Source organism: Crocodylus siamensis, chromosome 1 (assembly GCF_052110815.1).
Source record: "Crocodylus siamensis isolate JL-2025a chromosome 1, ASM5211081v1, whole genome shotgun sequence".
In the NCBI taxonomy this organism is placed as follows: domain Eukaryota; kingdom Metazoa; phylum Chordata; order Crocodylia; family Crocodylidae; genus Crocodylus; species Crocodylus siamensis.
In genome coordinates this window covers 401,240,283-401,267,633 of record NC_143395.1, presented here as the reverse complement: position 1 = coordinate 401,267,633, position 27,351 = coordinate 401,240,283, and the positions used below count along the sequence as shown (strand labels likewise).

The following is a 27,351-nucleotide window of genomic DNA, read 5'->3' as shown; positions in this document are numbered from 1 at the left end:
CCCTTTTTTTCCATCAGAACAAATGTATGGTGCAGGTATGATCCATTTAACTGTCCAATAATTGATGGCCTTTATTAAATCACTCTATAAATGGCATTTTACTAATCTCATTTTAAAGGCCATCTGCATCTGGATATCTATCTGTGCCATGTTTTCTAATTATAGCTTATATTTCCTCTTGTGCTATTATTATCTCCACAGATTTGTAATAAGGGCAGGAAATTTAACCGATAGTTCTGGATCCCATCATATGTTATCTGACTTCATTTGTATACGGCTGTGAATAAAAACACTTCTAGGTCTTACCGATGGCTTTCAACATACACTAAAGAGTGACACTTTGATTCCATATTGCTAACGTATTTTAAACCTTTTTTCCATTAAGCTTATAAGAATTGTATGTACCTTGTCAGCCTTTCCATTAAAATAAAAACAAAAGAAGTATAAGATGGTAGAATGGCTTTTTTGACAAAATCGAAGTTACAGTCAGCTTTCTTACTCTTTTTTTATTATTGTTTTCCATTAACAAATGGAACAGTTTTCCTTTCAAGACCTTCTAACTCTTTTCATACAGTCCCCTTCTATTCTCAGTTGTGCAACTGGACACCTGCTTTTAAAACATTTATCAGATACAAGTGTTGTTACTGAGCTGTGTACCAGGGCCTCCTTTGATTCCCATTACAAGGTAGGGAAAGGGGTCTTCGAGACGGACAAAACAGATTGGGAGGCCTTGCCCTTACAGAGATAAGGGAAGGTCCCCAGCAGCAAAGTTCAAAATTACTCCAGTTGCACAGCACTCTTCCAAAAGACAGCCAAGCCAAGGAAGATGACACTTTGAAGATGACATGTTTTCTGTTTCCCCACAGAAAAAGAGAGAAAAATCACAGATTTCCCATTTTTAAACAGAAAAAACACAGATTTTCCCATTTAGAAGACAAACCCATGGATTTCCTTTTTGCAAAGACCTCTGCAGGCTGGCTGAGTTCCAGCTTACAAGAGCCATTTGCAGAAGAGGTGAGAAAACCCTCAACCCTGCCCAGAGGGAAAGGGAGAGAGGGAAGGGTGGGGCCTGACACTCACTGCTTCAGGCTCACTCTTCTTGCTGGATGGAGGTAAGCGGGGCTTGGGGGTTGCAGGGCAGGGCTGGGGGGCGAAGCTGGCTAGGACTGAGGGAGTGGAGAAGTTTGCAGCCAGCTGGGCACTCCAGCAGGGAGGGGGTTTGCAGCCTTCCCCTTCCAGGCCGGGACTCCGGCGGGCTGCAAACCTGCCTGTGCAGCTCAGCCCCCAGCCAGCTTGAGCGCTCCCCAACCAGGCACTCGGGCCGGGATGGGGGGTTTGCAGCTAGCCGGAAGCAGCGGGGGATTGCAGTCAGCCGAGCACTCCAGCCGGGAGTGGGCAGGCTATAAACCCCATCCCGGCCAAATTGCCTGGCCAGCTACAAACTTCTCCACTTCCTCAGCTCTTAGACAAACTTGGGCACTCCAGCTGGGAGTGGGGAGGTTTGCAGCCTCCCCACTCCCTCAGCCCCCAGCCAGCTTGGGCACTCTGGCCGGGAGACGGTTTGCAGCCTGCCCTCTCCTGGATGGAGTGCCTGGCCACCTGCAAACCCCGCTCCCGGCCGGAGTGCCTGGCCGCGGAGTGCCCAAGCTGGCTGGGGGCTGAGGAAGCTGGGTGGTTTGCAGCTGGTCGGGCACTTCAGCTGGCAGGAGCGGGGGGAGGGAGGGTTTGCAGCCTCTCCCACTCCCTCAGCCCCCAGCCAACTTGGGCACTCTCTGGCCAGCAGGTGGGGGTTTACAACTGGCCAGGAACTCCAGCCGAGAGCAGGGAGACTGCAAACCCCCCTCCCCCAGCCAGCTGCAAATCCTGGGTTGCAAATGCTGCACTTCCTGCCCTGCTGCCCTCCCCCAGGCCCTCCGGAGCACAGCGTGTGCAACTGGCATGGCAGGGCACAGCATGCCACGCATGAAAGTTGCCTGCCACTGCAAGTTCCACACTGCTCTGGCCACACTTCTGTGTGCACAGGACAGCACACACCTGCCCTGCCCCCACCCCCCACACAGATCTGAGGGGGACTGCCTTCCACTGGGGGCAGGGGACCGCGGACCTGGGTTCCTGGCCCCATAGCCCTGGCAACTGGGGGCTCCCTCCAGCAGGGCTCGGGGGGGAAGGCTGTGGGGGCATTTAATTTTAACCATGGACTTTGGGATTGTTAAAATCAGAGAATTTGATATTTTTTAAATCAAATAATTTGTGATTTTTTTTTTTTTTTAATCACAGAAAGCAAGGATCCCTGCATGACTAAGCACAAGCAGACCAAACAGACGGCCAATTTATCTGAAGAATTAAAGAAAGGCTTAGGGAAAATCAGGTGCTGGAAAGGACCTGGCAGGTGCTGGGAATGACCTAAGGTGTATGAATGATGGGTAGCAAGCCCTAAAAGACATTATAAGAGACAGGCTGGTTATTAAGAAACTGTAGGGGATTGGATGTCAGGAGACTCCTCAGAGTCCTGGTTGTGAGAGGTGCTATGCCCTGTCAACAGGGCCCTTTCACTCAGACATGCCCACTGATTTAACATCAAGGTGTGGAAGATGTGTTGAGCAATTAAAAATGGGAGCAAAAGAAAAACCTGTTTCACATGGGTCACAGTTCTTACTAGAGAATTTCCCTATATCTATCTGACAGTACACTGCGGCACAGGTTGTGCAGCATCCAAAACGTGATTATGTAATGAATGATTAAGAATTTGGATTCAATGATTGTGCAAATGTTCTCAATATGTAACCATGAGTTTTGGAAACACCTATTTTGAATTCATATTTAAAAAAGCTACTGAATGCTTCATTGCAGCAAAACATAGTTGTAGTAGTATATATTACTTTGACCCATATAATACAATTGCCTAAAATCCATCTTCTAACAAAATTGCAGCCTCAATAATGCTTACTCTAGGAAATAAAACATTGTCTAACACATGCAACAGACGTAATTTACAAAGTTAGTATTTTTAATTAAAAAAACCCTAAAAAAAAACCTCTACTAGCATACACATACCATGCTCCAATACTATGCCATCATTCTGGCCCTCCCCACATGTACAGGTAAAGTCATGGTGGGATCTACTATGTGATTCACACAATCATGCCTCCTGCTATGTGTGTGTGGCATGGCAGAAGGCATGATTGTGAGGATCATGAACTAGATCCCATCACACCTTTTTGCCACTGCCAGGGATCCCAGACTCCCCCCATACCAGGCAAGGGACAGTGTCCTGGAGTTAGGGTGCATGGGGCTCCCAATTGAGGGGCTCCCAATATCCCTTTGGCCAGAGGATCACTTCAGGGACAATCTCCCTGCCCCATGTGTGCAAGAAAACTCCTGGGGCTAGAAAGCTGTCACAGGGGCTATCCCCCTACCCCAGCAGTGCAGGGAATCCTGCAGCAATCCTCCGGCCCTGGGGATTTCCCATACCCCAGAGTTCTAGGGATCACATTAGCCATGACCCCTACAGCCTAGGAGTTTTTCACTGAGCATAATGTACTCCTGTGGCTGGGAGCTTCATAAGCTGATGGGACTTCCAGCACCAGGGTAGGCCCTGCTACACGTGTAAATTCAATCCTGAGAGCAACCAGCTACAAAGTTGGTACATATTTTTGAGGTCTAACTTCATATCTGATTAGAGTTTATCATGTGACAGCTACTTTGCACACGTAGCTGGTCTCTAGTTAACTGCACAATACCTGTAACATGTAAAGGGGGCCTAAAGAGCTTGTTTATAAAAGCAATATAATATTTAAAAGGGAATGGCAAGATGCTTAGGATTCCAGGACTACCACCAAACTTCAAAATTAAGGCTCTGGTCTTGCAGGACTCTATGCAACTGCCAGTATGCCAGAGGACTGGAAGAGGGCCAGTGTGGTTCCCATCTTCAAAAAGGGGAGAAAGGAGGACCTGGGAAACAATAGGCCAGTTAGTCTTACCTCAATCCTGGGCAAGCTTTTTGAGAAAATTATTATGGCGCATATCCACGAGGGGCCAGCAGGGAAGATTATGCTTAGGGGCAACCAACACAGGTTTATTAGCGGCAGGTCCTGTCAGACCAACCTCGTGGCCTTCTATGACCAGATCACCAAATCCTTAGATGCAGGGGTTGCAGTGGACATAGTCTTCCTGGACTTTCGGAAGGCCTTCAACACTGTCTCTCACCCTGTTCTCATTAAGAAATCAGGGGACTATGGTGTTGACACCTACACAGTCCAATGAGTCGCCAACTGGCTGGAGGGCCGCACCCAGAGAGTGGTGGTGGACGGGTCATTTTCAACCTGGAGGGATGTGGGCAGTGGGCTCCCCCAGGGCTCGGTACTCAGTCCCACACTGTCCAACATCTTCATAAGTGACTTGGACGAGGCGGTAAGTAGCACCCTGTTCAAATTTGCTGATGACACTAAAATGTGGGGGGGATGTGGGCACGCTTGAAGGGAGGAATAAGCTACAAATCGGACCTAGACAGGTTACAGGAGGTGGGCGGATGAGAATAGGATAGGATTCAACACCGACAAGTGCAAAGTGATGCACCTGGGAAGGAAGAACCAGCACCATACCTACAGGTTGGGGAACTCCCTTCTCATCAGTAGAGAGGCAGAAAAGGATCTTGGAGTCATCACTGATACCAAGATGAGCATGGACCGGTACTGTGGGGGTGCAGTCAGGAAGGCCAAGCACACCTTGTCATGCATCCACAGATGCATCTCAAGAAGGTCCAAGGAGGTGATACTGCCCATCTATGTGACATTGGTCAGGCTGCAGCAGGAGTACTGCATCCAGTTCTGGGCGCCGCACTTCAAGAGGGATGTGGACAACATGGAGAGGGTCCAAAGGAGGGCCAGTCACATGATCAAGGGGCAGCAGGGCAGACCCTATGAGGAGAGGCTACGGGACCTGAACCTGTTCAGCCTCCACAAGAGAAGGCTGAAGGGGAATCTAGTTGCCTGTTACAAACTAGTCAGAGGGGACCAGCAGGCACTGGGGGAGTCCCTGTTCCCCCAAGCAGTACCAGGAGTGACCAGGAATAACGGTCACAAGGTAGCAGAGGGTAGATTCAGACTAGACTTCAGGAGGCGCTACTTTACTGTCAGGGCGGCTAGGATCAACTTCCAAGAGAAGTGGTGCTGGCTCCTACTCTGGGGGTCTTTAAGAGGAGGCTAGATGTACACCTTGCTGGGGTCGTTTGACCCCAGTACTCTTTCCTGCCATGGCAGGGGGTCAGACTTGATGATCTGCTCAGGTTCCTTCCGACCTTAGAAACTATGAAACTATCTATTCACACAGGTAAGGTTACTAATGTAATCACTTGTAGGCTTGCGGCTGAAAATGATCTCTAACAAAAATGAAAAGCAGATTATTCCTGTATAATTGTTCCATAGTTCTGTGACAGTTGCTACCACCATGAGGTTGACCTGCATCTGGCCCCAACACCACCATTTTCTAAAATTGTTTTTTTACTGAGCTTTTCACTTATCCAAGTTAGTGCAGTATCACATAGCATCAGGATATTAACAAGACAATTCACAGCATTTTAGATCTATCTGAAGCATCTGCCATATACATATTTTTAAAAAGTGAACTACCTTACACATAACAAGTTTTACAAATGCGTGCAAAATGATGACATGTCAGAATCAGCCCCAGGAGCAGGAACAAACACTGAAACTGAAAACCTAAAAAATTAGAACAAGTTCATGTAAATTTTTCAATCAGAAATGGTTTCCTTTACAAGTCCCAAGCTTGCAACACTAAGATCTTCCTTTGTCTACATTAAGGCTAAAAGAAAGAAAATCTGACTTCACAGGCATTATTATCTTCATAGTAGATATGGAAATCTCCTCCAAGTCAAGCAAGGCAAATTATCTAGGCCATGTCCAAAAAATTGGAGAAATAGATTATGTGGCACAGTCATATGCAAATTATCTGCTTACCAAAACACATGGACCTGATAGAATAGAATGAGTGACAGATCTGCACATACTGGCACCACCTTACCAGTTCGCCCACTACCCTATGGCAGGGGTTTTCAACCTTTTTTAAATAAGCGTACCCCTGACAGCTGGACATGGAGTGGGGTGGAAATGGTGCACAGCTGAGCAGAGTGGCGGCGCGGGAAGGTGGATGGTGGCGGCAGCTGCCGCCGCATGCAAACTGCCCCCCCAGCCTCCCCCGCATTCCACCAGCTGGGCTGTCCTCACCCCACCCCAGCCCTGCTCCTGGCGTGCCCACACATACCCTCTATGGCAGTGATTCCCAACCCTTTTTTGCTGCAACCCTAAATCCAGGTCACAACTCCCACCACCAACTCACTCATGCCCAACGGTGCCAGCACAGCCCAGGCCAGGCCAGGCCAAGATAGCAGGGCCAGTGGTGGCAAGAGCCATGTGGACTATGCATCGGGAGACCCCTGCAGGCCAGAGGGGCAGAGTGAAGGGCAGACCCCTCACGACCCTGATTTGGGTCATGCCATAACTCTGGAAAAAACTTTTTTTTTTTTTTTTTTTTTTTTTTTTAAATAATGGTTTTCTAAAACAAAATGCATAGTATGATCTGGGGCATGCTATATGTGAAAAAAATATAATATTTTGATCCAAAAGGAGAGCTTTTCATCATTTTTGTTGCCTTCACAGAGCTGGAAAATACTAATGCTATAGAGGAACCCTGACCTGGCAATGGCCCAAATGCAATTCAGTGATATCATGCTAACTGGTAAGAATCTACCTCTAACAAATCTGAATTGGTCTTAAAAAGATACCAACATTTTTAGCATGTTTTATTTTTTAATGGATGTTAAAATGGCAAAATAATTTTTGTCAATGAGTAGCTTTTATCTGAAAGGCATACCTCTAACAAGCTCATCTGCATCGTTTTCAAAATCCACAAATGACATTTTAAAATGATAATCCACTTAGTTTTTCCATTTTAACTCCTGGAATTGGCTAACTGCTCCTTAATATGTTTCCAGATCCCGTACCTTTTTGTATATGAAATACCACTCTACCTTTTACTACAGAATCACGATATTCAAGAATAAAAGCAAGTATAGGCATCATGAGGAAATAGACTAAAAAAAAAAAAAAATTCAGGATCCTTTACATTCATATCTGTAAATTGATGGTTAGAAGCAATATTACATATTATTTTTGCTAAACTAATCAGCCTATGAGACTCAATGGGAAAAATGCTGAATTGCACTGATTTACATGTAATGGAACAGAAAATCATTTTATTTTGTCTAAACAATATAAATCAATTCTCTCTCTTTTTCCAGCAATGTCCAGTAATGTATCATTTTGACTTCCCTGGGGAAGAACTTATTTTTTTCAGATGAAAAATGCAACAGGAGCTTCTCAGTCACATCTGGTGAATATTTTCTTAATCACAATGGCTGCTTCCAGGCATGAAAAAAAACCCACAAAACCCCGCCCAAAACCCCAACAACTGCTTTACCAAAGAGGCAGCATGTTAGTTTAACCCAGCTCCACAGACTCTGTATACGTCACACTCTTCAGCAGGGCTTTTTGGCACTTATCTAATAGCTGATTCAATCAGGTGTTAGATAAAAGTGCCCAAAAAGCCCTGCTGAAGTACCTGATCTATACAGACATTGGGCAAGCTGGGTCCAACTAATGTTCTGCCTCCTCTGGGCATGTGCTGGGCTCAGCATGGGGGTGTGCCAAGTTTAAAGTTAAGCACTGTTTGTTTGTTTTATGTCTGTAAGCAGCCAATGTGCATGCACAATATTATTAACGGATGTACATATTTTGGGCCTCATGAAGTTATAATCAACGTAAGAATACAGCAGGGCCCAGCTACAACACTGAACCAGCAGACATGGACAAGAATTCTGTTCTTGCCTCAGATCCCATTTGTACTACAAGCTGAAGCCAACCCATAAAAGTCCCATGAGTTTTGTACTATTGAACAAAATTTGATTTCAGTTTGCTTAAGAATGGCACAGATAGCACGTGAGTTTTCCTGCAATCTTGGTGCCAGCTTAAGAAATGCCACTGAGCCTGGCATGCATCAACAAGGTCCAGAACTTGCCTACTTCCACAAAGAGTGATTAACAGATATTGCTGAGAGTATGTTTCAATAGCAGCGGAACTAATCTAAATTCAAGCAATGAACTGAAATTTTAAATGCAAATATCCACAGCATAGTTACATTTGTCATCATTTAAATATGTGTGCATTTATTGAAATGTGATTATGCATTATGAAATGTGATTATGAAGTCAACTTTTGAGATTAAACTATTTACCAGTTTCCTTTAAGACATCAAAAAAGAAAGACCTTCCCTTCCTTTTTTTGTCAAAGAAATAAACTGGCTTTAAAGACAAATTTGCCTTTTAGTAATAGGTTTGCACTGAGCAAAACACAGATGCATCACTTCAGACTAAAATCATTTTATTACCGATAGGAACTAAATATATTTTCTAGTTCTCTAACCTTCCCTCTGTATCTCTGTTTTGATCACTGGATTCATACTGACTTTATTGTTTGACATTGGCCAGGGGCAGGCCAAATCCGGCTGCCAGGCATTTTCATTTGGCCTGTGGCACCCACCAACGAATTCTACCCTGCCCAGTTCTTCCACCCACAAGGGTGGGAGCAAGGTGCCCACATATACACATGCCCCCAACATACCCTTTTGCACCTTGCTCCCACCCTCATGGGCAAAAGGGCCCAGCCAGCACACCGCTTCCAGATGGGGCTGCTGCTGCCACTGCTGCAGCCACTGCAGACCTACTCAGCTTCCCAGGAATCCCACTTGCTCCGGGCAGCAGACAGGGAAGTATTGGGGTGAGGGTGGGGGTGGAATTGGGGGTGGGAGCTGCAGCTGGGTAGGAGCGCAAAGCATGGGGCTGGAACTGGTGGCAGTGCAGATCCCGCACCCAGGGGGTTGCAGCAGCATGGAATACAGGTGAGCAGCATGTGGGTGTGATGGAGGCTGGTGGGGTGTGAGGACCACCCCCACCCCCACGCACTCTCCCCATGGCATGCAGCAGCAGAGGCAGCAGGCAGGGGTGCTTGAGGCACCTCTGCCTGGTGACACATGCTTCTGGCCAGTGCTGCACGCCTTCAAGACTGCCTCTATCACTGGTGCTCCCTGCTGCACAAGTGCAGCCCCCACACTTGCCCAGCACGGGAGGGAAGCCCCATGTGCTGAAGCTGGCTACCTTACCCACCCTCTGTGTGCTCCTTGCTGTTACGTGCAATGATGGCTGGAGCTGTGCACCGCAGGGTACCAGCACTGGGCAAAAGTACCCTAAAAGCACCTGCCTGCTGCTGCACCATGGCAGGGGAATGAGGGGGCGTCCCCACACCCTCCCTACCCTCTCACACCCCACAAACAACACACACCCACACCCTGCCCCAGCCCTCAACATATGAACAGCCCCCCAACATACCTATGCCTCCCACACAGCCCTTCACAACCCCCCCACACCCACCCACCCCTCCCCACATTCCACCATACACACACAACACCCCACACAATATAGATGACTAAGTAATTTTTAACTATGCAAGCACCTCTGTATAGACTACGCAAACACAACTCATGAAAAAGATATTTTTTGTAATAAAATTAAAATATGTTATAGTAGGTTTTTGACTTTCAGCATATGATTTGGGTTTTTTCCTGGTTCTAAGATGGCACTCCCCCCTCCCAAAAGGTGTATTTCCAGGGGACAAAGGGAGGGACTTCCAGTGCCAAAGGTCAAGGGTTAGGGGCTGGAACTTCCCGCCCCAAGATGGCAACCAGGGGGCGGGTCAACTGTCAAGGGGCGGGGCTGCCCATGAAGCCCTTGAAAGCTCACCAAACCTGAGTAAGCAACCCACCACCTGAAATAACTGCGCACCCCCGACATAGGCTGTATTTATAACACCTTTCCAAACTTTCACGAGATAATCTTCATTTTGATGGTTTACAAATCCTAGTTTGCAGTGTTAAGGGCACCCAAATGATTTTGACAACTGTATGGTCTCCCTTTGATCACTAAGGCTGCTGACAGATGTGGAAAAAAATAATGGTGCTTTACTTCCAGTTCATATCCAGAAAAGCAACCAAGTCAGTTTGACCCAGCTCGCCCAACATCTGTATAGATTGCATGCCTCACTGGGGCTTTTCGGTGCTTTTATCTAATAGCTAATCAGCTGTTAGATGAAAGCTATTAGATAAATTGGCTATTAGATTAGATCAGATATTAGATTAGAATGAATTAACTAACTAATTAAATTAGAATCAGCTATTGAATAAAAGTGCCAAATAGCCCCACTGAAGCCCATGAGCTACACAGCTGCTAGAGAGCCAAGTCAAACTGACTCAGTTCTTCTTCTATTAAAGCAGAAGATGTATTTAAAAATATATAAATAAAAAATGGTTTTTCTTCCCCTCATTTGTCAGCATCCTTATGTGGTATATCCCAATAGGTCTGTATTCTTTCCCATGTTAAAGTTATCTCGTTATAGTCTAAATCCTAGATTTGTACGCATAGGAAGGATTTAAAGACTGATCTTTGCATACTGCTGCTGTCAGTGTGCATGGATTATTAACAAGGTGCTGTGAAAACATTCGCAATTTGAAGCACATCAGAACCCAGCAGGTAACCTATGCCAGTCAGCAGTGACCCCATTTCTCCATTTGACTCAAATAGGAAGCAAGCAACAAACAATAAGACAGTATAGCTACATTCCTCCATTAACAAACACTGGTTAGCTTATATCACAAACTAACCATTTTATGGTTGATAAACCATAATAGGTTGATTACATGAATATTTTCTGCACACGATTTAGCTCAAGATTCAGCCAAGTTATTCAGCTTCCACCAAATGACAAAATTACTCAAATCAGCACAAAAATTACTTTCAACAGATTTTGTGGGAGTGACATTATCAACCTATGCATCAAACCCTTACTACTTCAAAAGAAAGCCAGTAGAACTCAGAGCCAGTCCCAAAAGCATCCATTCAGAACCTGTGCAAGTACACAACCTATTTCATTCAATCAGTAGCATAACTAGTGCTACTGGCAGCAGCCCTGGGAGATGACTTGGGGAGATTGTGGGGAATAGCAGCTGCCACCAGACCACATGATCATGCCAAGAGGTGGTAACAGCTGGAAATTGCCACTCTCCCATGGGCACATGTGCTTACAGCAGCTCAAATAGGAGATTTTTGCTCAGCACATTTGCCTGAACATGCTCTTCAGTGTGGGACAAGTTGTGCCACTTGGGGCAAACAGACCCTGCCCAGCTCCTTCCAGATCTGCAGGCAGGGGGAGCTGAAGACTGGAGCCAGTACCAATGATGGATGGGGATCAGTTGGACAATGTTTTATTGATATACTTACAATTTTAAAGCAATTTGGAAGCCTACCAGTGCCTCCATTATCACAATAAAATAAAATTTAAATATCTATATGTTTTGATGTTTCATAGTTTCATAGTTGGTCAGGTCGGAAGGAACCTGAGATCATCAAGTCTGACCCCCTGCCACAGCAGGAAAGAGTACTGGGTCAAACAAACCCAGCAAGGTGTTCTCATCCAGCCTCCTCTTAAAGATCCCCAGGGTAGGAGCCAGCACCACTTCGCTTGGAAGTTGGTTCCAGATCCTAGCCGCCCTGACTGTGAAGTAGCGCCTCCTGATATCTAGCCTGAATTTACCCTCTGCCAGCTTGTGACCATTATTTCTTGTCACTCCTGGGAGCGCTCGGGGGAACAGAGCACTACCAGGGACCGCAATGCCTGCTGGTCCCCTCTGACTAGTTTGTAAACGGCCACTAGATCCCCCCTCAGCCTTCTCTTGTGGAGGCTGAACAGGTTCAGGTCCCTTAGCCTCTCCTCGTAGGGCCTGCCCTGCTGTCTCTGGATCATGCAGGTGGCCCTCCTCTGGACCCTCTCCATGCTGTGCACGTCCCTCTTGAAGTGTGGCGCCCAGAACTGGATGCAGTACTCCAACTGCGGCCTGATCAGTGCCACGTAGAGGGGGAAGATCACCTCTTTGGACCTGCTTGAGATGCATCTGTGGATACATGACAAGGTACAGATGGCCTTCCTGACCACTTCTCTGCACTGTCGGCCCATGTTCATCTTGGCATCAATGACGACTCTAAGAACCTTTTCTGCCTCTGCACTAACGAGAAGGGAGTTCCTCAGCCTGTAGGTCTGCTGCTGGTTCTTGCACCCCAGATGCAGCACCTTGCACTTGTCAGTGTTGAAACACGTCCTGTTCTCATCCGCCCACTCCTGTAACCTGTCTAGGTCCAATTGCAGCCTATTCCTCCCTTCTAGTGTGCCCACATCGCCCCACATCTTAGTGTCATCAGCAAATTTGAACAGGGTGCTTTTTACGCCCTTGTCCAAGTCACCGATGAAGATGTTGAACAGTGCGGGCCCCAGGACCGAGCCCTGTGGAACCCCACTGCCCACATCCCTCCAGGTCAAAAATGACCCATCCACCACCACTCCCTGGGTGCGGCCCTCCAGCCAGTTGGCGACCCAATTCACTGTGTGGGTGTCAACACCACAGTCCCCCAGTTTTTTAATGAGAACAGGGTGAGAGACAGTGTTGAAGGCCTTCCGAAAGTCCAGAAAGACTACGTGCACTGCTACCCCTGCATCTAAGGATGTTGTGACCTGGTCGTAGAAGGCCACAAGGTTGGTCTGACAGGACCTGCCTCTAATGAACCCATGTTGGTTGCCCCCGAGTATAACCTCCCCTGCCGGCGCCTTGGGGACATGCGCCAGGAGAATTCTCTCAAAAAGCTTACCCAGGATCAAGGTAAGGCTAACTGGCCTATAGTTTGCTGGGTCCTCCTTCCTCCCTTTTTTGAAAATGGGAACCACATTGGCACTTTTCCAGTCTTCTGGCACCACACCAGAGCACCCCAAGTGCTCGTAAAGCCGTGCCATATTAGATAAGTGCAAAACTCCTTTAAGTGTATATAACATGATGCCAGTCTTAACATTCATCCTAGTGCTTGTATTGCAACAAGTATTTAACATCATTTATCTGCACAGGTAAGCACAAGTAGCACTTATCTGTATATGGATAGATGTATAAACCCACCAAAGTCCACAGGAACTCTTCAGCATTGCTGTCTGTTTTGACCTGGGACTGTGTTTCCTTTCCTGGCATCACTGAACTAGGAATCATCAATTCCAAGGCCTCTTCTTCTCTCCAATCCTTCATTTCCCCCTTTACACATCATTAATGTGGCAGAGCCACACAACTGCTTTATCACTGACACTTCCCAGGTCCTCATCCTGGTGTGCAGGCACGCTACACACATGAGGAGTTGGTCAGCAGATTCACATATTGGACTGTCCTTTAAACCACTGGTTCTTAATCTTTTTTGTAGCAGGGCCCACCTATAAACATCGATGGTCAATTCTGACCCATGGCCTCTCACTCCTGACCCACTTCCCGCAGCCCCTGTAATGTGTGGTGTAGGGAGTGGGTGTGTGGTTTCTTATCACAGAAAAATTAGAACTCTCCCTGACCCCTTCACTAACCAGGATGTGGGGACAGCTGCCTCTCTAGTCACAGCTCCTGCCAGCAGGTCTCACTCTCTCTGGCAGCTGGGCATGCTCGGTGTGTGATGGGGGAGGGGATGTGGGGTGGATGCGCAGTACGTAGGTGGATGTGGGGGGATGTGGGGTGTGTAGGTGGGTGTGTGGGGATGTGGGTGGCCATGGGATGTGGAGGAATGTGGCATTTGCAAGACAGAGGTGGGGGGATGTGGTGTGTGTTGGGGGATGTGGGGCGTGAGCAGGGGTCGCCACACACCTGTCCCCCCACCCGCTGCAGCACACAGCACGCAATGCTGGAAGCAGCAGCTGGCCAGGCCATCAGGCCACGGCCCACTTGCAGGCACAACTCCATGGCCGCACATTGCCACCTTACCCTCATCGATAAACAAGCCTGGCCCACCCCGCTAGTGCGCATCTTTGGACAGGAGCTGTGGGGTGTGGCAGGGGCCATCCCAGTCCTGTCCAAAGGCGCACTAGCAGGGTGGCCTGGGTCAGACCTATTTTCCATGCGCAGACCACACATGAGGCAGTGCTGCAGTGGGCATGGCCTGACTGGTTGCTGCTGCCAGCACTGCATGTGGTGTGCTGCTGGGGGTGGGTCAAAGGGCATGTGGCACCCCCCCAACCTCCCCACAACCACCCATGCACCCTACATCCCTTACCACTCCCCACTCACCCAGCCCCCCACACCTCCCACTACTCCCCACATCTCCCATCCCACACACACCCACAACCCCCCCTCCCCAGAAGCCAAATAGCTCCCCACCGCCAGTCCCTGCTTACTTGGAACAGTGCCTGGGACCAGATCATGCTGAAGCCTTGCCCCGCTTCTGTTTGCTTCACATGCTGAGGCAGCAAGCTAGGCAGCAGGAGCACCATAAAGATACTCTGGCTGGAGGCCAGAGTGTCTCTGGAGGACCCAACCCTGGCTTACCTCAGGGCACACTACAGAGTTGTGCCCTGCACTGCTTTTCCGCTCCCCACCCCCCAGGTTTTGTTTTGGTTTGGTTTTTTTTGATACCTGGAAATATGCAGCGTGGGGAACACTTTTTCATTCTTAGTGTGGTTCTTGTGGCATCTCCAGAGACTATCCGAGCAGGGTGTGGGCCCAGGGCAAATCAGCCTGTGTGGGGTCCCTCCCCCAGATGGAAGGAAGCCAGCAGCAGATTCAGCAGCGGAGAAGACGGGTGCCAAGCAGCCAGATGCGAAGCCAGCTGCATCGTGGAGTCGCTGCAGCCATTCGGCCCAGCTCTACGGGGCCTGGGGCGGTCACCCTGATTCATCCCCCCTAGGGACAGCCCTGGGCATCTCAAACTGGTTTGAGATGCCACAACAGGAATATTTGCACTCCTCTGGCTGCGCTCCATAAGTCCCATTGTCATGTTATGCCTCCGATTTCAATCCCTTTAACAATAGATGGTTTCTGCGCACTAGCCATAATCCCCTCGTGTGAAAAGCCACTACTCATCACAGGGGAAAGTGGCTTATGTAAACCAGAATTCAAATGAAAGCCTCATCAGGAACGCAGAGAACTGAAATCTTAAGTCCAAGCAGATTTGCCTGAGGTCATCTCAAAACTGTCATGCAATATTGGCCAATTACATTTAATACCACAACAAACTTACACTATAAAATTAATACTTCATACAGAATTTTCAAAATTGCTGAAACACACTCAAAGAAGGAGGTGTTGGGGGTAGGAAAGTTTTGAGACATTATACTGGTCTCTGGAGCATTTTTGTTTGAAATTCATTAATCAGTACCCTATCCCTGCAGCATTCAGTCAATATCCATGGAAACTCTGAAGGGCAGAAATCTCCAAACGGTTTACACTTGCAAGAACTCACCAGAGGTTCTCTCTTCGATTTTGGTGGGGGTATATGAAATTAAAATCTCAGTAGGAATTTCCTGAACTGGAGGGTCACTTGAAACTTTTAAGTTAAATAAGAGTGAGCCAGTTCAAGCATCATTACTACACTAAACATGACTACAGCTCTGTATACAGTAAGATACCCAACATGGACATACGTGACAAATTTAAAGAAAAATCAGTACACAAAGGTATTTTAGAAAATTCAACAAATTCAGAGACTTCAAAGCTACTTCAACTTTTACAAAACTTTGGTTTGAATGTTTGGTTCAAAAATGGATTAAGTAATTAAAAGGGTGGGGGGTGTATTATCTATTTATCTCAACAGGTGCTCACAGGAATGTTTCATCGTGAGGTTCGAAACCTCTATTCATAAGAATGAAATAACAGAAAATTATATTTGGGCAGCCACCCTCATAATTTTAACTACGAGAGTATGCTTTCTGCACTACAGTAAAGATGATCTTATTCCTCATACTTTTCTAAGTCATAATGTGGTTAATATATATCCCTGGAGAAAATGAAATCCATTTAGGTAGAACTGCTCTGGTAGAAAAACCCAGCGGGAATACTTTTCCTCTCATTTCAGGTTTTATTCAAAAATACTTAAACCGGCTGAGAACTCAGAACTCACATGAGGTTTCTATTGAAGACATTTGATAATTCTGACAGCTCTCAGACGAGAACACTGTTAACTAGCAAACCATTCATCTGCAAGGGGAGGTGGGGTTTTTGGTTTTTTTAAGGCATAATCCCTCTCTTGGAAGCTAGTTTACTGCATAAGTAGCATCAGAAATTCAACAATGAGTCCCTTGAAGATGAAATAAAGGCTTCAAAGCCTCAGTTTATAATGTACTCTTCAGAGAGTTCAGTTGAAATAAGTATTGCCCAGCAAGAGCTGCCAGAATTAAGTCTCATATAAGACTTTTTCTGAAAATATATGATAACATTGATAGCCTGCTGTTAGAGAGAGGGTAAACTAATGACCCATACTAATTGAGTGGCTAAGTGTGGATCCTTGTAAAGTAGTGGGTACTAGTAAACTAAGGACCCACACTAATAATTTTTTATACTGCCAGACTAATTTAAATATGTATACGTAATACAGGAAGAGCAGTAATGACACCTGTAGTTAACGCTGGCTGTACCACTTTCCATTCTAAGCCTCCAGTTTCCAGCTGACAAAAATCCTGCCAGTCTTTAATCATTCAGATTAAAATGTTCTGTGTTTGGTCTGCAACCCCTATTTTTTATTTTAAATTTAAGTAAAAATGCTCCTTTTCTTGTTTTGCTGCTCAGACCATAAAATAAAGAATTTGTTTTTTATTCTGAGTTCTGTTGTGCAAGCATAAACCATTTGAATATTTCTACCCTTTAGAGTAGCTTATCACCATAATCTCTTAATACCTGTGCGACATTCATTAACATATGAAAGAACAGCTTTAAAAGCTCTGTTTTACAGATAAGAATCAAATGGATTAAAAATTCAACATTTGCAAAATCATCCACCAATTTTAATTTGCAATTTTAACAGTTTTGGATACCGTCATACACTGTACACAGGGTCATACAATATACAAAAACATAATGAATATGCACACATTCTGTGGACCAATTAATAGTATCAATGAACAAAGTAAAAAGTATATGATGTATTCTAGCTATTAAAAAGTAAATAAAGAAATATGATAAGTAGCAAAATGAGACAGACTTACTAAACAGAAAAAGATCAATTACAGTATTGTTACTACCTCAAAGTAATATTATTTGATACCTTTTTACTCATAATTTAAAAATAACCACTTAAACAAAGAAACAATATTTACAGGCTCTTGAACACCTAGGCAAATGTTTCCCTCTAGAGATGACTGATCAGTAATTAAGGACCCAATCCAGCACAGCACTGAGGCATACTCTTAAACTGAAGCTTGTGAGTAGCTTCAGAGTCCATTTTGGTATTCAAGCACAACCTCTCAAATGCTTAAAGTTAAGCATGCATTTAAGATGGAGCCTAAGCAACTATAATTGCCCTTAAAAAATCACCACTTATATTAATGAACATGTACAGTAGTCAGCCACGTCCTGTTTTGACACACCAATATACACTGGGAGATTTGGGGACCAATGTAGTAGAAAAGTCTCTCATGACTTTGCAGTTCTTTGCAATGCAATTTTCCCAGCAGTTCCATGAGACAATGCAGCAGCTGGGAGATAAAAACAGCGGCAATTCAAAATGAAGTAGGTGGCTGAAATGGCCCCTGGATGGGCCACACTCTCTTAAATTCCCCTTTGCCTTAATTTGTCAGGATGAAATGAGTCAGTTCAGGAAGCCTGAAGCTTTAACAACACGAACAAAAATTGTCGACAGTATTTACATGTGTATAAAACTAAAGGACTTACCACACCAATTCCTTCAAAAGCAAATATGGCAGTGCCAAAAAAGAGAGGATATTTCTTCCAACCAACCACAGGAGGAAGTTTTCGAGGATCTGATATATCCTGTAAGAAAAACAAAGCTTCGGCAATTCCAAATGTTTTGAAAGCTTCTCACAGTAAAGTAAAACTAATCACACCCCGTCTCAAAATTCATATGTGCTATTATTCCTTTAATTTATACACCACCTCAATCTACACTATACCTTCAAGTTCATTTACCTTCACCTAGTCCTGCATCCAGCTCCCCACCTGAAGCTCTTTACTGCCAATGCAACATATATGTTATGGGGTAGATATACCCTCAGGCAGACATTCCTGCTCTGGTTTTATGTTTTTGAAGTACCTTTCACAACCGTAAGAACTAACAACTTTTTAAAATGAAAGGTAAAACTTTGAATAGTATTTAAGAGGTTTTTCTCAACTTCTCCCTCTCAGCAACTGTCTTTCTTGCCAAGAAATCAGTATACACAACACATTTTCACTGCTGTATTATAAAGAGACATTATGAGGACATAGAATCATAGAGCTGGAAGGGACCTCAAGATATCTAGTCGAAGGGTAGGCAGTTATTTTGGCTGGTGGGCCACTTAACGAGTTTGGATGAGCTATCAAGGGCCACACACAAAATCCTTCAGAAGGTATCATTTTACAAATGGAAACAAAAATAAATCATACTAAAAATCAAATCCCTACTAAAACACATTTCAATTTTATTTCAAAATATATTTTTTGTTCTGATTTATGGTTTTTTGAGTGGTGTATATACAGCTGATTGCATAATAGCTCAAAATAAAGTCTTATTCTTGACTATTGTGTAGGGGTTTGTGTATGGGGGATGAGGTGGGATGGATGGGTGGGTGGAGATACATATGTAGGGGTGGGGTGCGGGTGCACATGTGTGTATGGGGCTGGCCATGCACTAGGTCCTGGGAGCTTGCCAAGGTGGTGCCGTGAGGTACAGGTGTAGTCTGCCCCTACCCCTACCTAGCCTGGGGCTGCTCCCACAGTGCTCCACATGGGGCCAAGCACTGCCCAGTCTCACACAGGGTGGTCTGTGCTGTGCTCCCTCCTGCACCCACCAGCAGCACCGCCCAAGCCCAGGCCAGCATGTACAGCTTCCCAGTGGGGCTGCCTTCTACCTACTCAGCTGCCCTTAGGTGGCTGCTCATCACACCAGGCAGCTGAGTGAGTGGAAGGCATTACGGCTGTGTGAAGCTTCAGATGCTGATTCAATTTGGAGGCGATTTAGCCTGACTCAGCAGCTGAATCTCCAAATCTGAACTGAATCAGGAGACCAATAAAAAGGTCTAAATTGATTTGAAGCCTCCAAATCGATTCAGAAAAGATTTGGAGAAAGATCTGGAGATTTGGGAAGTCCCCGCTTGCTGCCACAGGGAGCTGGACCTGGTTTCCATGCCTGTAAGTTGAAGCAGGGGGCAGGGGAGTGCTGGAGAAGGGAGGGGACTATGAGGGGGCCCCCCCACCAGGCCCCATCCCCTGCCTGCTCCCCCAGCCCCCCTGAGTGTCCCCTGACCCCTGCCTGCTCTCCCAGCCCTGTCAATGGCTGCCCCACCCAGCCCCAGCATCCTGGCTCTTTAAAGAGAAAGAAAGCCCCACACTCTCTAGCTGCTGCAGCAGCCACTGGGGCTTCTGGGGGCTCGTGGCAGAGCCCCCGCATGCAGCACAAGGCAGAAGGATACAGGAGAGATCACCCCACCACCACCACCACCTGGCAGGAGCCAGCGAGTGCAGGGCTGCCTTTTTTTTTTTTTTTTTTTTTTTTTTTTTAAGAGCCAGGGTGCTGGTGCCAGGCAGGGCAGCCATTGATGGGGCTAGGAGAGCAGGCAGAGGATGAGGCCTGTCTGATTCAGAAATCTGGCCTATTCGGCAGTAGCCAGCACAGTGGGGCCATCAGTGGGTACAGGGCCAACACAGGCTACCCCGGAGGGAGGAGTATTTTGCTCGCCCCAATCTAGTCCAACACCCTGGCTTAGGCAGGAAGGGTCCAGTAGGGAAATCAGAGATCAGTCCTCTGACCTTGGTGTTACTAGCACCACACTCTAACCAACAGAGCTAAATGGTTGTTCAACAGATATTATTGAAATTGGTGCCTTATTACAGGGAAACTACTGGTCAAAAGACAGAATGCCTGGAAAAAACACTTCCCCAAGGCTGAAAGTTCTTTATAGTTTACACTGTTTTTATTTCATCATCTTAATGGAAGGAGCTTCAGTGGACATTCTCCTTCCTTTCTTAAAATGTTATATCCCATAAACGTCTTTTAAAGTTCTCTCTTAGGTATAAGGTAGTAAGTTGAAAGGTACCTGTCAACTTAGTACTTTATAGAATAAGCCAAGATGTCCAAAAATTAGATAAATAAAAAAATAATAGTAATTAAATTACTTCAAATGACACAATAAATGGGGAGGCGGGGGGGAACTGTTTATACTCACTCGAACAATATACTGGTAAATAATTACCAGGCTGACAGCCATGGAAATGTTGGCAAGGAATGAAAGTATAGATAGGCTCTTCAGGTCACGAATGAAGACCAGAAGGATAATAAGCGGGAGAAAACACAGCATGTATATTCGTAAATCAATACACCTTTTCTCAGAGAGACTTCTAGTAACCGTGTCATTCATGGAACTTGTCCTGTTCTCCAAAAATCCCTCATGGACCTAGACGAGGAAAAAAATAATTAAATATTTTTAAAATAAAGATGCTTTTTAATATATTTTAATTCTACACTGGCTTATTTTCATTCAGCTTAAAAACATGTCTTTCCCAAGCAATTTAAGCCAAACTTAAAAAGCCAACCATCTGAAATGAGACCATAGAAATGCTTGCATAAAACCCTGTTTTACGGGTCTTAATCCATAACTGGTTTAAATTCAGACCTTCAGTTCAGCAACTGCAACTGTCCATATAGATGAGCCCTACATATTCTTTCATAATCACATAATATTTACTTGCCATGTTATTTAGAAGACTGAGCATATAAAAATTTACATCTGTTGTTGTGCCTTAGAGAATATTTAACATGATCAAGGCTGATGCTTTTTTTTATGAATATCTCACCACTTGTTATATGTACACTGAGATCAAACACACTGGTTGGTTAAATCCGAAGGCATCTGCCTCAAAATGTCATTTCATTTTTTTTTTTTTTTGTTAATGTTATAGTGCTTTTCCAGGAACAGATTCAGGATTTCCAAAAGGGAGCAGTGTGGAGGAGGCAACCACCCAGCACAGGGGCTGCATCCCCTGCTCCCAGCCTCCTCTACCCCTACCAGCAAGGACATACCAAGTCACAGGAACTTTTGGGGACTTTCTGAAAGTCCCTAAAGCAGGTTAAAATCCCCCCTCCCTTCAGCTTCCTGATCAGAGAAACATTCCTCCCCTTACCCCACCCTCTTCCACACCCCCTGCTGGCTGTTCTTGCTTTATCTATGGTTTGAGGTGGGGAAGCTACAGTCAGCAGGGCAGAGCAGGGGCTGGGCTCATCTCGAAAGGGAACAGCAGCAACAGGACATCTGGAGAGTAGTTCCTTCCACTCCCCCCAGTCCCAGAGCAGGCACTGCCACTGTCCCCATCTCCAGCTGAGCCGAGCCCCTGCACAGGAGGCAGGAATGGCTCTGGTGCTTCCCCACCGGCATAAACACAAAAAAAAAAGGGAGTGGGGGGGAAGGAGCAGAGACTCGGTATGCCTTTGAGCAGGAAGGAGGAAGGAGAAAGGATTTTTGCCTGCTTCAGGGACTTTAAAAGGTCCCCAGAGGTTCCCACGGTACACTCCAATCCAAAAGAGGAATAACAGCTGCATCACTGCTCCTCCTTGTATCCCCTCCTGTGCTTTTCCCTGTTACACTGCATGAACTTTTAATTTTTTCTATCACATTTGTCTATCCTAGACATCCAATATTGATGTTGTTAGTTCGTTTCCATTATAAAAAGCCCAAAAATTATGTAAATTATAAAAAACAATGAATCCTATATGCGGAGATATAAGCAAAACTAGAAAGTTAGTGGCCTGAAATAACAATTAAAGGCTTTCTAAAATGCAAGTAAGACAACAAGATTACTGTAGTCAACGACTAAGCTTGCACAGTTATAGCTCAGGGGATGTACTGTAATAGGTACAGACAAGTTGTGGCACAGGCAACCTCTGTGTGGCACTCAGTGGGTTGAGAACAGGAGGGGACAGGGAGCCCAGTTACATAGTGCAGGGAACAGAAAGCAGAGCAGCAGATCAGGCAGAGGAAAGGGATTGGAGTGGCACTCAGAGGGGTATATAAGTTTGTTGATAAAAAGGTTGGTCCTCACTGTACTAGGAAATAAAAGCTATTCTACCCTCACAAAAAGATGCACTTACAATAATACCCAAGCATTATAAAACACATCAATCAGTTTGCAATGAAACGGCATGCAAAACTGTCATGTTTTAGTTTCTGTGTAGTCCCATCAGTACTAACAAAACACCACAGTTAGAAATAGTCAGTGTACATTTTACTGGTTTTCTGGTTGGGAATTTTTTAGATGGGAAGGGAGTGGAGAGGTAACAGCATGGCCTGTCCCCTTAAGGGAAAGCAGCTATTTAGACTGTAGCTATAAAGTTAATGAGGGTATGGCTCCCCAAGAAACAAAAACCTCAGCAGGCAGAAGGGAAGTGGGAGGGCAGAATGGAGGAGAAACACCAGAGGCAGGAGACCTCTTGGCTATAAGAAGGACAAGCCTAGGAAAAGAAGGCTGAGGACACAGCAGATGCAACCCACGGTCCAATGCATAAAGTTCTGGTTTCCTTTCATGATGAAAGACTGCATACTACTGAGGCTAGCTGAGAGATGCTTGGGAAAGGGGCAAAAGCCTGGCCACAAAATGCCCTGAAGCAGCAACCTGCTACAGGGAGAGACAGAAAGAAATTGAGATTTTGGTAGGTGAGTAGGGTAAGGACTCTGAACAACTCAAGAAGCTCAAGAGGCTGCTTGAGGCTGTAGAGAAAAGAGTAAGGAAGGAAACTGGACTGACAGTTTAAATGTCACCATCAAGATTCAGATTTAATGGTCTATTTGAGATGAATGGACAGTTCACTTCTCTCAGTAGTATTATTTTGGGTTGTTTGAAATACAAAAGACAAAACCCATCTTTGAAAAACTGTTTTCTTTACAACAAACAAAAAAGTGTCATAGGACGGGGTCCTTAGGGGTAACAGAGCCATCCTTAAGGCCCCTCAACTGTGCCAATTCGGCATGATGGGCATCCACTATTCTCGCACACCACGTCTTGTTGCAATAACTGATATAGGGAGACTGCCTTAAAGCCTATCTGAGCACAGTCTGGATGGACTTCCCTGGGATCCGTGGGTCCTGTTTCAAAATAGATGTCCCTGGACACCCCAGCTTTATGGGCTATATGCGTGGCTCCAACCGTGGCCTCATTATAATTTGGCCCCTTGTCTCGGCGCTCCTCGGCACTGGGCTCTCCGCCGCCCTCGTCTCGGCGCCAGGCTCTCCACAGCCCTTGTCTCGGCGCCAGGGTCTGTGCCCCCAAATTCTGTGCCCTCTCTGGTGCCAGGGTCCCCACGCTGCAGCGGGCCCCCAATGAAGCCTCCTCCTTCCCCAAATAGCCTCACCCAAACCACCGGTGTTATCAGACAGCAAACAAACAGCAATCAAACCGGAGCCCCGGGGCTATAATGTAACACAAAGTTCAGGGCATGCTCTGCCCCTTTAAAAAGAGTAAAACCTCTTCTCTAATACTGGGTGCCTGTAGTCAAGGGTACCGTAGGGGCTGTTGGTGCTCCATTAGCCCTAAGGGTGGAGTATCTGATGGTTATAGCATTTCTGAGCCCTTCCTTCCCAAAGGCTCCTTCCCCTGTGGCTGCTGGCAGGGAACTGAACTGCTGGGTTTCAGCCCTAGGGTTTATATGGGCCTAGGGCCCTGCCTCTTCCAGCCAGCTACCCAGGTGCAGGTGCGGCCAATTCCTTCAGTAGCCAGTTGTCATGGCAATCTGCACCTAGGATCTTATCTGGCTCTTCGTGTTCCCTTCCCAGGCAATCTCTGCTCAAATAGGAGCAGGCACCTTCGTGCCCCGAGACCAAAAGCTTTCAGCAAAAAGAGCAATAAAAAGGAATTACTTGTTAGGGGAAGGTAAAGATCTAGAGCAATGGCAGGCTTTCCAGAAACTTTTGTAATCCATGGAATAATGAATTAAAAAGATATTGGCCATGGCTGACACAAAGGCTTGGATCCTACACAATTTGAACATCACTTGGACGGTAGTAAGCATCCATGAAATTTCACTAAAAAAAAAAAAAAATCAATGAGGACTAAGGATTCTCAGAACCTCTTAAGACCAGAATTTTAGAAAGCCCCTAAAGATAAATACAACTACAAACCTGATGAACAAGTAGTAAAACTATTATTTCCCAAAGTTACTTGAAATGAACTTCCCACCAAAATTTAAAAGGAGAGCAAGCATTATAGTGATTTTTACACAAGTTTTATTCCTTGCTCTTTCACTGACATATGCACATGTATAAACTGTTTTTACCTGAAGACCCAGGCTTAGATTTTTTGTGCATATCAATGGGATATAGACATGTAATTCATAGTTCTTTAAAAATCCCAGCCACCATAAATACTTAATTTAACATACAGCAGTTGGGAGCAAAATACATGTTCATTATGCTAACTTACCTTAAATTGTACATCAGTATTCTTAGTCTGTTACATGGTGTCAAGAAACATCCTACATTTAAATAAATAAAGCTGCAATTCTGCTCCTGAAATACTTTGTAAGCCCGTACAGTTTTAATCCAATTTTTTCCAAACTAATTTCGGGTACCATTTCATTTACATCTTAACTTTTTTCTGTTAACACTCCTGCATTTTCAGTATATACAGAGAAACTCAGTAAGGAGCTCCTAAAAACAGAAATATTCACAAATAGTCTATTAGCTGTATGGAATTAAAATGATTTGTAAATTCAAGTTAAATCAAAACTTTGAGTTTAAGATGCATTATATTTAATAAAACATTAGTATTAAAGGTCTTTCATTTTTATTCATCTTGTATTTGGCATACTAAGATATAAGGCGTGAAAGCACGCAGAGGAAGTATAAAGCCCCCACCTAAATCCACAAATAATCCATAGATGTCATCAAACAAACACTGATGTAAGCATCTCCAAAGTGATTGCTTACACATACTCACACTTTGGGACTCCTAAATTTAAAGTGCTAAAATCTAAAGATGACCAGAGCAATCACCACAAGTAGCAAGTGTCAAGACACCTGATTTCTGCTGTTCCAGATTCTCTCAGTCTGTCTAAAATACAGCAGGGCTGAACCTCTGACATCTTTCCAAAACCAAGGGAGCAAAGGTCTGGTGGATTTTCAAAAATCTCTATTCCTAGTACAAGCCTTATTTTTTCCCTTCACCTAATAATGTGGTTTACACAGATGAGATAAGAGGGCAAGGACACCCTCTACTGCTGTTGGGAATGAGAGAGACTATTAATGAAGACTGATTCTGCCCTGGAGGCAGGAGGCCCTGATGCCTTATCTTATAAATAGATAAACTATTTGCAAGAAATTCAGATCAATGAAGCTGGTGCTACTTGTACTCACAAATGTAACAGTTCATTTGACTATAGGGAAGAGCAATATGTAATTTTATACGCTATTTCCCCTCAGCTGATATTTTTCAGATATTCCCCCAGTCAATATGCGTACACCATTAATAAATGCAATCTATTGCCAGGAGGAAATTCAGGACAATTTCTGCTTGCTAATTAAATCCACCTGATACAGCAATTAAAAACATCTACCATGGTGAGACACATTTAGGTATTCCAGGATATTCAAACTCTTGTTCCATTCAAACCTCCCTGTCACTGAACCCCACTGTCAACTCTTATCTTCTCCTGGTCCTAATATCATCTCCCCAAACAGCTGCCCACCATTGCCTTTTGCAACCCACCTCAGTGACAGTGGATACATTACCGGTATTATAAATTGGGCTGATTCAAGTTGAAAGTAGGGCTAGTCTAATCTCCCAAACCTCTTTTGCAACTCTCAAGTTTTATTTTCCTAAAAGACTGAGTCAATCTTCCCCACATACAAAATAAGAGCAAGATGTAATAAAAACATAAACAGTCTCAGATAAAAACTATAAAAACCTGAAACCGTTAACCCCCAAATACTGTGTAAAACTGGTAAAATATTTTCTCATTTAAAAAAAAAAGTTTTCTATTAGAATATTAAGATTTGGGAAATACAGATGTTTTGTAGGAAAACGCTGTTCTAACTGAATTTTTACACCAAAAAACAACTTGTCAAAGGGCATAGTTTGAACTTCATCACTTCAGCTTTTTCCATCATTACGCAAGTGACACACGTTTTGCTTTTAGCAGTTTGAGATACAGCTTACCAGAACCCCCTGCACCTATCTCCGTGAAGCTTGGCAGGCTTCATGCTCTCAGAAGGGCCTACCATCGCTGAAATATTCATCTGAATCAGGCATGAAATGACAAAGGTACTCTATAGCCCATGGGCGAAACGTCGAAATGCGTCGAAACAGTGAAACAGTTTCGATGAAACAAAACGGAACAGTGGTTTGAAATGAAATAAAACGAAACACGGTTCCTTCGAAATGGCAAAACAGAAGTCGAAATGAAACAGTACTGTTTCGCACAGCCCTAATGACTAGGTATAACTTGCTGTGCCTTGGCACTGCCTAACTTAAATGTAGCAGCAGGAGTAGCAACTTCAAGATCGCTACCAGGAAAAGCAATCTAAGATTCTAAAGTATAACGATCCAGAAGAGACTAGATGATGAGTCAAGTTCAATACATTAATTTCCCAGTAGTGAAGTGTTCTGCCACCCTAGGGATGTATGCAGGGAAGTGGGGAGAAGACTTGCATTACTCTTTCATATTTTTTAACATGATAGAAAAAAAATCAATGTTCTGTGGTGTTTTAAAGCCCAGTAAATCTTCTACTTGCAAATACAAAAAAAAAAAAGCAAAAAACAAAAAACCAAACAAACCCTCAATTACATTTTCAGCCAGGCTTTGCTTTGCTGGTCTACTGCTTCCAGACTCTAAACCATATGGCTCCACTCTTAGCAGCAAAATGAAAAACAACTGATTTTTACCACTTGTCTACTCTGGAATTGTAGTGTGTTGTATCTGCTTCCTCTTTAGTAATGGCAGCTCTCTCATCCCTTAATTCATTCAGGGATGTCTGCTTTCAGAACCAACCTCTTCTGTGATGCCCATGGTAAACTTGCCTTGCCTCTACATACGAGTTGTATTGCTGTGGCTATTTCAAAATAGTTAAAAGAAGTAGTTACCCACTAGTGTGAATTCAATTGGACCGGCATAAATGTGCTTTACTCTCACATACATACATCAACAAGAATAACCAACCTTGGTATACTTTCATACAGAGATACCCGCCT

The 27,351-nt window shown here is 44.9% G+C and overlaps 1 protein-coding gene across 2 annotated transcripts in view; it reads right to left on the bottom strand.

The window, feature by feature from the left end:
* The window catches only part of SLC36A4 (solute carrier family 36 member 4), a 251,046-nt gene that overhangs the window by 178,377 nt on the left and 45,318 nt on the right, over positions 1–27,351 (bottom strand). For both annotated transcript variants that reach the window (XM_090030581.1, XM_090030583.1), the window contains exons 7-8: positions 20,343–20,570; positions 17,854–17,952 (exon numbers count right to left, since the gene is read on the bottom strand). In XM_090030581.1, coding sequence (XP_089886707.1) covers positions 17,854–17,952; positions 20,343–20,570 — 327 coding nt within the window. The remainder of the gene's footprint in view (positions 1–17,853; positions 17,953–20,342; positions 20,571–27,351) is intronic.